The sequence below is a fragment of the Aplidium turbinatum genome, chromosome 13 (genome assembly GCF_918807975.1).
Source record: "Aplidium turbinatum chromosome 13, kaAplTurb1.1, whole genome shotgun sequence".
Lineage (NCBI taxonomy): Eukaryota > Metazoa > Chordata > Ascidiacea > Aplousobranchia > Polyclinidae > Aplidium > Aplidium turbinatum.
Window position 1 is genome coordinate 1398667 of NC_137484.1, and position 11819 is coordinate 1410485.

The following is an 11819-nucleotide window of genomic DNA, read 5'->3' on the forward strand; positions in this document are numbered from 1 at the left end:
GCGTTTGCTTACCACTATTAAATTAAACATGTTCAAAATTGAGAATGCTTTGCGACGTTAGGCTACGAAACGCTATGAGCCTGAAGTTTACCTTAATGATGTGCCGAATTGAACAGGCAGTGCTTCTCTCGATAGCTTCTTCAAACAGATGCCGCACATCACTCGCTGTTTGCTGAACCTTAACCGCTTCTCGGTAAGACCGACCGAAGCTTTTACCACCCGTGTTGTCAGAGGATTCTTTCGTTTTTTAGTCATTATAGCATACTGACTAACTGAAGACTATCCTATCTGTAGTTGGGCAAAGCTATGCTGTTCTTACAACTTGCCTATTACCTTGCCTTGTCCACTCCCAGTGACTACCTACTATTCTTCCAGAAGCGCACTCTTAAATATAGCGACCTTTCTTATCTGTGTTTCTGATTCTGAACATCTGGTCGGAAACTAGGCTATTTTCTTGATGTAAAAAACTTGCGTAGTAAGTAGGCTTTATTGTGTACTTTTATTGTGTGCTTCTGCGATTATTTTCTCCTGTATCAATCACCTGCTTTAAGTTATATAACGGAAAGGAAATCTTAAATTTGTTTTCGTCATCATGCACTGGCTACATAAATCCATCATTGTTAAATCTTTCAAAGGACGGCATCTCGACTGGTGCGAGACAGATTTCCTGCAGATGTCCAGACTTCCCAGCCAGCAAACTTGTTTATACATGTCATGCATTGTGATTCAACGTCTGCAGACGTTGTTGAAAGTTGAAATCAGTGTAAAAACGACGGGTTTTGCTAGCTGGGTTGTGTGCTTTTGTGAATGTGCAAAATCGCCCATTATGTAATCACAGAAACTCTTTTAGTGGAAGGAAGTCGAGTTGCAACCGTGTTTATCTGTCTACTATTCTTTATTCACATTGCAAAACATTTCTGCAATCTTGGAACAACAAGTGCATAAGTCAGACATAAATCAGTTCAGTTCATTTATTTATTTGTCACAAACACAAACATGAAAAGAATACAAAGTATACAATAATAATCGGTTGTGTGTCATATGACGAGGAGACTGCGAAAAGACCAAACGGTCATCTAGTCAGCAGCCACCTCAAGCTTGGTGATGTAGGCCTAAATAACATATATACAGTAAATACACAAACACACATATTAGTGGGGAACAAACCGACGATGGATTATGATGATGATGATGACATACAAAAAAAGAAAATCAAGCATTTGGTGATACAGATACACATGTTTTCATCATGCAAAAGAGAAAAAAAAAAAAAAGCAAACAAACTAAGCAGGTTTACCGTGCTACTGAATGAATTAATTGTGAGTGGAGTTTAAGAGATATCAATCGACAATTTTAATCAGTAAAAAAGATAAAAAGCAACGTATACCAAAGAGATGAGCAAATAGAATAATGTAATTATATAGACAAAACAGTTATTATTTAACAGTGGCGTTTAAATCAAGAAGGTAGTGTTAAAAGTTTCTTTTAAAAGAAGTTGGAGAAAGACCTTTGAGATCACCTGGGACCTCATGCCACACTTTAGGACCCCTTATTAACATCTGCCTTTTACCTAATTCAGTACGCACCCTTGAAACAAAATAGTTACTGCTGGATGATTGGCGCGTATTGTGTGAGTGGCATTCAGATAGTCTGTGGAAGATATTACATTCCGTTTCTGGTAATAGATTTAAATGGACTCTGTGCATGTATTTTGCTATCTCTAGTTTATAAATTTCTTGTATATTTAACAGCTGTAGTTTTTGAAAGAGTTGCAATGTGTGAGCTGTATAGTTGCTGAATGTCATGGTTCTAACAACTCTTTTATGCAGCTTAAATAAATGATCCAGCGCATTGTCACAAGCTCCACCCCAGCTGGATATGCAGTATTGAAGATGAGAATATATAAGACTGTAATACACAGTCTTTAGTGTGTTAGTATCCACATAATTTCTAAGTTGAAGAATGGCCCAGGAGCCTCTAGCAAGTTTTTTACAAACATTTTGAATGTGACATTTCCAGTTGAGAGAGTCATCAATTAATACACCAAGATATTTAATACACTTTTTTTTTGCAATGTAATTCCGTTTATCGTAACGTGCATCCTTACATCGAGCTTTTGTTTAGTTAGTATCATGTACTCAGTTTTGTTGTAGTTAATGGAGAGCTTGTTCATTTTCATCCAGTTGTCAATTTTGATTAATTCTGTATTGACGTTTTGTTCTAGAGAAGAAAGATTTTTGTTGGACATAGTTAAATTGGTGTCATCAGCAAAAAGGCTCACCTGGAAAGAAGAAATGGAAGGAAGATCGTTTATGTAAATAATGAATAACAACGGTCCAAGAGTGGAACCCTGTGGAACACCACATGTTACACTGCGCAGACCTGATGCCATACCATTAATTATTGTGTATTGCTTTCTGTGTGTGAGATAACTTTCTAATAGTTTCAAAGGTAGTCCACGTATTCCATATCTTTGTAATTTCTTGATTAGGATATCATGATTTACTGTATCAAATGCTTTTGCAAGGTCAAGAAATATTGAACAAGTTATGTTTTTTTTATCTATATTTGAAATAAATTCATCGTATATGTGAGAGACAGCGAGTGAGGTAGAATGACCACTCCTGAAACCATGTTGACATGAAGTCGGAAGATCTGATTTGTCAAAATAACTGTAAATCCGTTCATAGAGGCATTTTTCAAATATTTTAGAAATTGGGGAGAGAAGTGATATAGGTCTATAATTTTTACAGGTTTCAAATGAACCAGACTTGTGAACTGGTACAATTTGAGCTACTTTAAGCTGGTCTGGATACGTGGTTTGTACAATACATTCATTAAATAAGGTAGTTAAGATTGGAGAAATGATTGGAGAGGACATTTTTAAAAACTTAATTGGTATTCCATGCATCCCAGTGCTTTTATTTGCATTCAAGTTTTTTAAATGTTTTGATACTTCTTCTGTGGTAATAGGTTTAAGAAAAAATGTTTTAGGGTGGTTAGGAATAACTGAGACAGGGTCATGATAACAATCTTAAGATGGAGCAGAAATTTTTGATGCCATTTTATTGCTTATGTTAGCAAAGTATTCATTAAACGAGTTTGCAATAGCAGTAGAATCAGAGATGATTTCATCATCTTCCTTCTTGATACTTGTAGGTGTATGTAGTTTACAACTTTTTTTAAATTTTGTTATGTCATTTATTGTTTGCCATAGCTTAGATGTGTTATGATGAGTGCTATGAATTAATCTGCTATAATGCATTTTTTAGCTTGTTCTTTAATATGTGTTAGTTTGTTTCTGTACACTCTGTATTCATTTAATGCTTCGATAGTGTTTACTTTTAACCTTGACTGAAATAGTTTGTTTTTGTGCTTAATAGACACCAAGATTGCTTTAGTAATCCAAGGTTTTCCTGTTAATTTTTTTTCTTTACGGGTACGTTTCCTTAGTGGTGCATGCTTTTGTAAGACTGTTTCAAATATGCTAATGAATTTGCTCATAGAGGTATTTACAGAAGTGCAATTAATATCAGTCATTTTATTCAGATTTTCATCAAGGTCACACAGAAACTGTTCAGGATTAAATTTTTTTATATCACGAATGAGACTAGTGTGTGCATTGCATTTTGGTTTAGTCAAGTTTATTATTGTAATAATTGGAAGATGATCGGATATGTCACTTAGCAGTATATGAGCTTTCTTATTATGAACTACATCGTTTGTGTAGATGTGATCAATGAGAGTGGAGCTGTGAGATGAAATTCTTGTTGGTTTGTTAATTAGGGAGCTACAACCAGCACTTTCTAAGCACTGCCAGTAATTTTTAACTTTTAAGTTGTGTTCTATCTTTCGTAAATCTATATTCATGTCACCACATATGTAATAAGTGCTGTTGTTTTGATTCAAATTATCTATTGATGCTAACAAGTGACTTTGATATTCACTAAAGTCATAAGTTGGATGTCTGTATATTACACCACAGACCAAGTTCTTTTGATTTGCCAGTTGTAGCTCAACCCATAGTTGCAAACTGGCAAACACGTTGACAACTAAAAGTAGCCTAGTTCGGTTATTTTATCTATAAAAGAAACCCGTTGTGTCGAATAGCATGAAACGTGTGTGGCAAAATGTTTGATGGCAGGCGTTAGAACTTCGATCAAAGCATTTTCCGCAGTGTTCAAAATGTTCTGGAAGAGAACTCCTTTCCATAAAAATAGCGGCTTTTTTCATCTGCATTTCTGAACAGCTGGTTGGAAACTAGGCTGTTTTCTACATGTGAAAAACTTTCATAGCAAGTATCCAACAGTCATTTTACCAGAGCAATGTTGTTAATTGGCTCAAACGGCGAAATACAAACTGGCATAGACGTTGACAACTCAACGTAGCCTAGGTTATTTCATCTATAAAAGAAACCCGTTGTGTCGAATAGCACGAAACGTGTGTTGCAAAATGTTTGATGCCAGGCGTTGGAACTTCGATCAAAGCATTCTCCCGCATTGTTCAAAATGGCGGCGCTGACCCTTTGGGAGTTTCTCGTGTGAAGCGTCGCTTTTAGACCTTGCTTTGAAGTACCTGGCGCAAGAAAGTTTACGTAAGTCAGCACTTTTATGATTGCATCACGTGCTGCCCCCCCCCCCCGATTGTTCCTCGACCTGACGACGTTTAGTCCTCTCTCAGTTTTTTCCTTTACATTTTCCTTTTTTTCTGTAAGGCACAGCGTTTGTCGAATAGTGATGGCGCGTGTCAAGTGACCTCGTCACCGAAAACGGCAAAAATCGCAGCCCTGCTTGAAAGTTATCAATATTTCACAAAAATTAAAAACGAAATAAAAAATTTGGTGATTTAAATGCATTTCTAATTTCACAGAAGGTAGACTTAGTGAGAATAGTTTTAAAAAAAATATTTAAAAGCAAATTAAGGAGAAAGATTATACTGTAATTGCAACAATTTGTATAATAAATTAAGCCACATAAATGAAGCAGTTTTGTAATAATACAAATTTTAATAGAAATATCTAATAAGGTCTGGCAGCACTGCTTTTAGAAATACAGGATAGGCTACCAGTCAACATTTAATTGTAGTGGCAATTTAAAGATAAAATAACTATTTAATACAAATTAAAGTTGCATTTCAATAATAATTAATTGTATCTCATTCCAGACCAGTCTACTTGTTTATATGATGCAATTTCCCCTCTTGCATGCCTACTTCTTGTCTTCACTTTCTTTACTTTTTGTCTTCACGTTTTTCTGAAATTCCACTTGCAGATAGTTTGGAGAATTATAAGATTGCATTTTTTTTCAAGTTTTTCACTGATTCCCTTCATCTTGGGATCAAAATGACCACAAACAAATTTTCTATTGAGTTCTGCTCAAAATGGAATGTCTCCAGGCCTAATGTTTTCATTGAGTTCAATTTTTACATTTAAAAATAATGGACATAAGAAAAATCTGAGCATGCCATTAGATAGAGTTATGTCCAAAACCCAAGAAAAGTTGAAAAAGTGATTTTTGCAAACAGTGGACATAACATAGTTCAGTTCTAGGTGAGCGCTATGCTTGAATTGTTAACATTATTGATTGACCAAGCAGCTAATGTCTGACGATAAGTGACATCACAATTCACAATAAACAATAATTATCGCGCATCAGGCAATGCGATTTACTCGAGCGTGTAGAAGTTCTGATGGCCGCTATGTGCTTGGCCGCTGAACAGCTTGCTTCAGTCGGACACGTTTTGCCGCCAGAAAAAAAAATGTTTTGAGGCCTGCCAGTGAATAGTTAATGGAATATGTGACTGGAATGCTATTTTTAAGCCCTCTGCTGAGTCTGCAATGGCCTTCCGATGTTTCATTCGCTCACGCCGAATAGTAGCATAACTGACTTTGTATGCTCATCTGGATTATGGCCAAGATTTTGCAGCATTGGCATGAATACAACAGCTGCATCACGATCGCTGAGCTTGGCAACATCAACTCTAGTAGAGAGTTTGTCACTGAACAAGTGAACATGTTATGTCAACTTTTTTTTTTGGAATTGGATGTGACGTCGATGAGGTACCACCAGCATCGTAAACAGTTTCTTTCTCACTCTCATCTGTTATACTCTCTTCTACTTCAGATGATGATGATGTAAAAATGAGCTGTTCTTCTAGAAATATTTTCTCTGCTTCTGCCCTTTGTCTCTCATATGCTTTCCTTCTCTTGTGCAGTTTGGCTTGCTTCTTACATGTTGCCACATCAACTGTACCTATCTGGCCATGACGCCCTTTTTCTCTTTGAACAAAAAGAAACTAGAAAGCATAAAACTGAAAGTGGTAAAAGCTTTGAAAAATCCAAGATTTGAGAACCCTTCTAAACGTGCCATTGTGGTCTTGATGAGTGTCAATAGGAAAGAACTGCAAGACTTCATCACAGCAAACACCACACGCTTTTTAAAAATTAGTGGACTGCATTTCGACTTTTTTAGTCAAGACCCACCTCTTTAGGAACCCAATGACACCTATCCTCCTATACATTACATTTACAACAAAATCAACTGTACTTGGCATGAGAGTTGTGAATGACATAACTGAATGTGGTGTGGCAAATACAAATTTGACCGTGATGAGTAAATATAATTTGCTGCACACCAATGACGAAGAGCAAAAGCAGTTCCTCCTCATGGCAGTCTAAACCTTCAGACAGCTGTATCCACTATCGAGATAAGAATAAGTTTACATTGATCCAATAACTAGACATTCTGGACATGTGTCAACACTAAGCCAAGCCTTAAAGCAGCCTGCGGCCATGGCCACCAAGTAGTGCTTGAATGACCGCCGGTGCTACCTCCTCGGTCGGCCAAGTTTGGCCGCCGGTTTCTTCTAGCCAATTATTTAATTTCGTAATAGAATGATCTGGATTAACTGTCGAAAATATGTAGTATCAAAGAGTGACGCAGAATTAGGCCAGCGCGTCATAATCACCACTGTTGTATTGTGCGGGAACATTTGCTATTGTATGGAATATGTCTAGCTGTGATCACCAGCGATGTACGTCTTGTTTGTAATTCCCGACGTTTATTTTAACAAAGTGTTAATCCGAAGTGCTAATTTACATTGGCTGGCAATATTGTCGTTTTTATGTCGATTCAATGTTGTCGGACATTGAATCGTTGTTAAAAAGGAGAACTAGGTTAGTTGACATCGGAAGGGAAAATACGTGTCTTCGTAGTTGAGAAATGTTCACGCTATGGGCTAGTGACTTCACACCCTCAATGGTGACATCATATCGGTATAAATAGTCAGGTTTTATGAAAGGCGGTATGCAGTTGAAACAACTTAGTGTCATTAGATGGTCCCGCAATACCGGGTTAAAATCTCGATAAAGCAGATATTGCGTGGTACAACGATTCTATGGCAAAACGTCGCCCAGACTTCAGCAACGCTAAGTGATCATTTTAGCATTGTTGCAAGTTTAATTCTATTTACTTGTGCTGTTGTTATTTGTATTTTGGCCTCCAAGCGCGCAAATTTGGCCGCCGAGAAGGAGCTCCCGGTAGGCCACGATGGCTGCCGGAAAAAAACACAAGTTTTAAGGCCTGCTAAGCTAAGTAATTCTGAGTAATTTTGTCATTATGTTACTATCAGGTAATACCGTGTAGCTATTACTAGTGTATTCCGTGAAGCTTTCAAAGTCGGTAGCAACCTTACAAATGTTTTCAATTGCCCCAAAAATTTGGCAGGATTATTTTTTTAAGTACAGACACGATACGAGGATGCCCCACTTGAATTTCAAAATTTTAATTTTTTCCCCAATTTATGAATCACCCTACTATATACAGGTCATACCAACATGCAAGCTTCAAATTTGACTGATCTGCTTCGAGCAAGCTTCAAATTACGATTGATAGAAGTAAAAATTGCTTGTATAAGTTGATGGTTTGAGTAGTATAATTTAATAAAGTCTTTTCATTTAGTGGTCAAGATATTTAAGTTGCATACAATCTTTAGTTTGTAAGCAATCTTTAGTTTTGTAATCTTTAGTATAGTGTATAATCTCCTTACCGTAAGTTAATACAAACTAGGCCTACTTTATTATGTTGATGTTAACCGCTATGTTTATATTCAGATCGTGTGTTTTGTTTATTAATTACTCTAATTTGAGGATTTGTGACGAATGAGTGTGGATACATAACACATATTTTGCTTTTGTGCTGTTTTTACCATCAGGGCTGTGGAGTCGAGTAAAAATTACACAAATCCAACTTCCTTGCTGGAAGATTTTTTAAAGCTCTAGTCTGCTTTTTTTCTATTTAATTTCACTTAAGTTGCAATCGAAAGTGAAACGGTGACTTTTCTAAAAACATATATATATAATATAGAATAGGCTATTACGTGAACTTGCAACAACGTACAGATGTGAAAACTTTAATGAACAAACTTCGAAATAGATTTACCTTATATTTAATGAACCATTTTGTTGACTGTTATTTCCACTAGCAGAGATTTCCATAGCTTTCCGTTCCCATCTGGGAGTGGGACCAGCTCGCAGTGGTTTATCCAGTTGTACAAGACTGTTTACGTCATTCTCAAATTCAAATTGTGATGACATTATGTTTCACCAAAGTGAATTAAAACAACATTTTCTATAAGAAAAGGTATTTTTTTACTTCAATATAATTATATATACTTTATTACGCAAGCTTATATTAGCTTTAACAAACTAAATGGAACATCTAAATTAACAAATGAATTAGGTACTGGTACTTCAGACAAATAAGATCAATACAACAAGCAAGTAAACAGAGTGGGAACGCCAACTCAACAGTTGTGTTGGCCAAAGGCATCATGCGTGGAACGCTGCAGGAGTTTCCACATTTTCAAAAAGTACAGCAGCCTTCTAGCAACGTAAGTTTTTTGCAATTGACACTTTTTTATAAACACATTCATTCAGTATGGTAGATACCAGTTGGTTGGGCTGTACCGTACTCAATAACCTTTGCTCCAACATTAATTAAAGGTAGCCTAAACAACTAACCATACAACTTGTCTGCCAATTCTTTACTAAATTACTGTTATAGTGCTGGTACCAGTACTACCTACCCTGCAGATTGCAGAATGATGTGCAAATCATGACTGATGACATGCACACTCAGTCTTCGAAATTAGTCTCGGCAATTGCCGACGCAGATGCATGAATGGCGCATTAACGTCGGCAATAAAAATGCCGAGGCCATGCAAGCGCTTGCAAGGTTAAGGTTAGACCTTCCAGTCGTTATGCTACAGCCATAGATTTGTTCCTTATTCAACACCCTGATGGAGCTCTGAGAAAGAGTCGTGTGGATGGGTATCAAAACAAGAAAGCCGCAAAATGTGGACGCTTCATTGCGAACGGCGAAGATAGTGTAAATTTACAGCCAAGCGATGAGCCTCTTGATGCGTCTGATTCAAGTGATGACGTGACAACTTCATCCTTCGATACAGAATTTGATAATTCTGATAGCTAGTTCTTTATGAAACAGACTTTGTGTTGCTCGCAGTATTCCAATTGTGCAGAAATTATGTTAGTGTATACATAAATCGAGGCAATCTTCTCGCAAGAAGAGCTTAATTTGTTTCCAGTACCTGGTTGAGCAATTAACGTTATTTTATGATAATTCAACGTCGCTAGATGTCGAATTAATGTAAAACAAACAGAAATTTCTTATTGGGCATTGTTGTTACGCAATATAACCCGCCAGGAAAATTAAACCGATTTGTACTAAACGTTGAATCAACCCAAAATTAACTTTTCCCCCGTGAGTTATGAATTACTGTAACAGCGCGCGTATCGCGTTACTCGCTACTTTTGGTATTATTACATCACAACAAATCAAACAGTGCGGCCGTGATTACTCTAGTATAGTGCCGGCAACCGTGACTACTATAGTATATTTTTCGCTACTTGTTTTACATGTTTTGGTACAAATTCTTCGTATTAAACGTTTACTGCAATTGCCAAGGCAATTTCACCTTTTGCCGTTTGGCCTCGGCAACGTTTTTGGCGAAGTAAAAATATGCTAATTTTGAAGACTGCACACTGTCACTGTGCCATGCTGATGGGTTAACTGCTACTCTGCATTTAATGATGTGGAACAATCCGGTCAAATAATGTTTTAGATTAAAAGACCGGTACCAGTCAAATAACCACTGCCATTTTTTTAGGATAAACTTGGAAGCCTTATTATAACCACTTTGATCGTTGAAGCCATCAATTATGATATTTTTTTGTTTTATGCCAGAAACATAGTCGACAACTTATCCAATATAATCATTGCTTTGTTTGTGCATTAGTTGCCACTTTTTCATGCATTATTTATATTTGAATCAATAACAACCCAATCAGTCAGTTTATTTATTTGTCACAAACACAAACATGAAAAAAATACAAAATATTCAATTATCTGCTGTGTGTCATATGACGAGGAGACTGCGAAAAGACCAAATGGTCATCTAATCAGCAACCACCTCAAGCTAGGTGATGTAGCCCTAAATAACATAGGCTACACAGTAACACACAAACTAAATAACACATGGTGATTTCCATAAAAACGATTTTTTTTTTATAAACACGAAATTATTTTCTTCACCCACTCTTTAATTCTGAATATATATATATACATTTGGTTTCACTAACGATGAAAGGAAAAGTATATCGGAGCTGTGTGCGGCCTGCAATGCTATACGGTAGCGAGACATGGGTATTGAGAGAGAGTGAACTGGCAATCCTAAGAAGAACGAAAAGGTCAATGGTGAGAGCAATGTGTGGGGTGAAAACGAGAAGGGAAAAAAGGATTGAAGAATTATTGGATATGCTAGAGATGAGAGAGACCATAAACCAACTGGCAAGGGCAAATGGAGTAAGATGGTATGGACATGTGATAAGGAGGGAGGAAGGAAGTTTTCTTAGAAAGGCACTAGATCTAAAGGTGGATGGGAAGAGGAAACGCGGTCGTCCAAGAAGAACGTGAAAACAACAAGTGAAGGATGAATTTAAAAGTCGGACTGAAGGAGGAAGATGCAAGGGACTAGGGATGGGCAAAATAGAATAATTAGCTATTCTAGAATATTCTAGAATACTGAAACCGAATATAGAATACAGATATGTATTCTAGAATAATTGACAGTTTTTACCATCGACACATTTTAATGATTTTTATGACTACAAAAACAATGAACATCACAAAAATTGCTTATCGCAGTGTAACTTTCACCAGTCAATAGGGATGGGCAAAATAGAATACCGAATATAGAATAACCGGTTGTAGAGTCTAACCGGTTTCAAAATGCATATGAAATCGGATAATTGAAACCGCTTTAACGATCCACTTCGTAATAGTCCGTTTGATCGCAACGAATTCGCTGCAGCGAAAGTAGAATTGTTTATCGATTCAGTGCGATGCGGCGTCGGAAAACGCACGAGTTTCATTGTTCGCATTAAAGAGATCTTTCTTGTCAAGCGCTTTGTAGTCCTCACAGTCTTGCGGAAGTGTAGTACGAAACAGCTTAATCCGCTTTTTAGGATTTTTCTCTATTTCGGTACCACAAACCTAAGTTGTTTCTGGTAGAATACACCAGTCGACTTGCCTTCGCTAACATCGTGGGCTCCCACTCTCGTATGCAGGGCAAAAAAAAAAAAAAAAAAAAGGGGCAACGTCGACCACAGGGTGTGCGAATTAGCGACCCTCCCTGCTGAAGTACGTGCGGGGGCTTTGTCTTAGCTTTTACTGTACTGCCGCAGAGCAAGGGGGGGAGGGGGCAATTTTTTTTTAGGGGGGGCCGAAAAAATTTAAATGGAC

General features: G+C 37.0%; 1 protein-coding gene across 2 annotated transcripts in view; it reads right to left on the reverse strand.

The window, feature by feature from the left end:
* LOC145782572 (cell division cycle protein 20 homolog) overlaps window positions 1–8622 on the reverse strand; it is a 144069-nt gene extending 135447 nt beyond the window's left edge. For both annotated transcript variants that reach the window (XM_082594384.1, XM_082594385.1), the window contains exon 1: window positions 8439–8622. In XM_082594384.1, coding sequence (XP_082450510.1) covers window positions 8439–8593 — 155 coding nt within the window. In that variant the 5' untranslated portion in view covers window positions 8594–8622. The remainder of the gene's footprint in view (window positions 1–8438) is intronic.
* Window positions 8623–11819: the final 3197 nt, after the last annotated feature.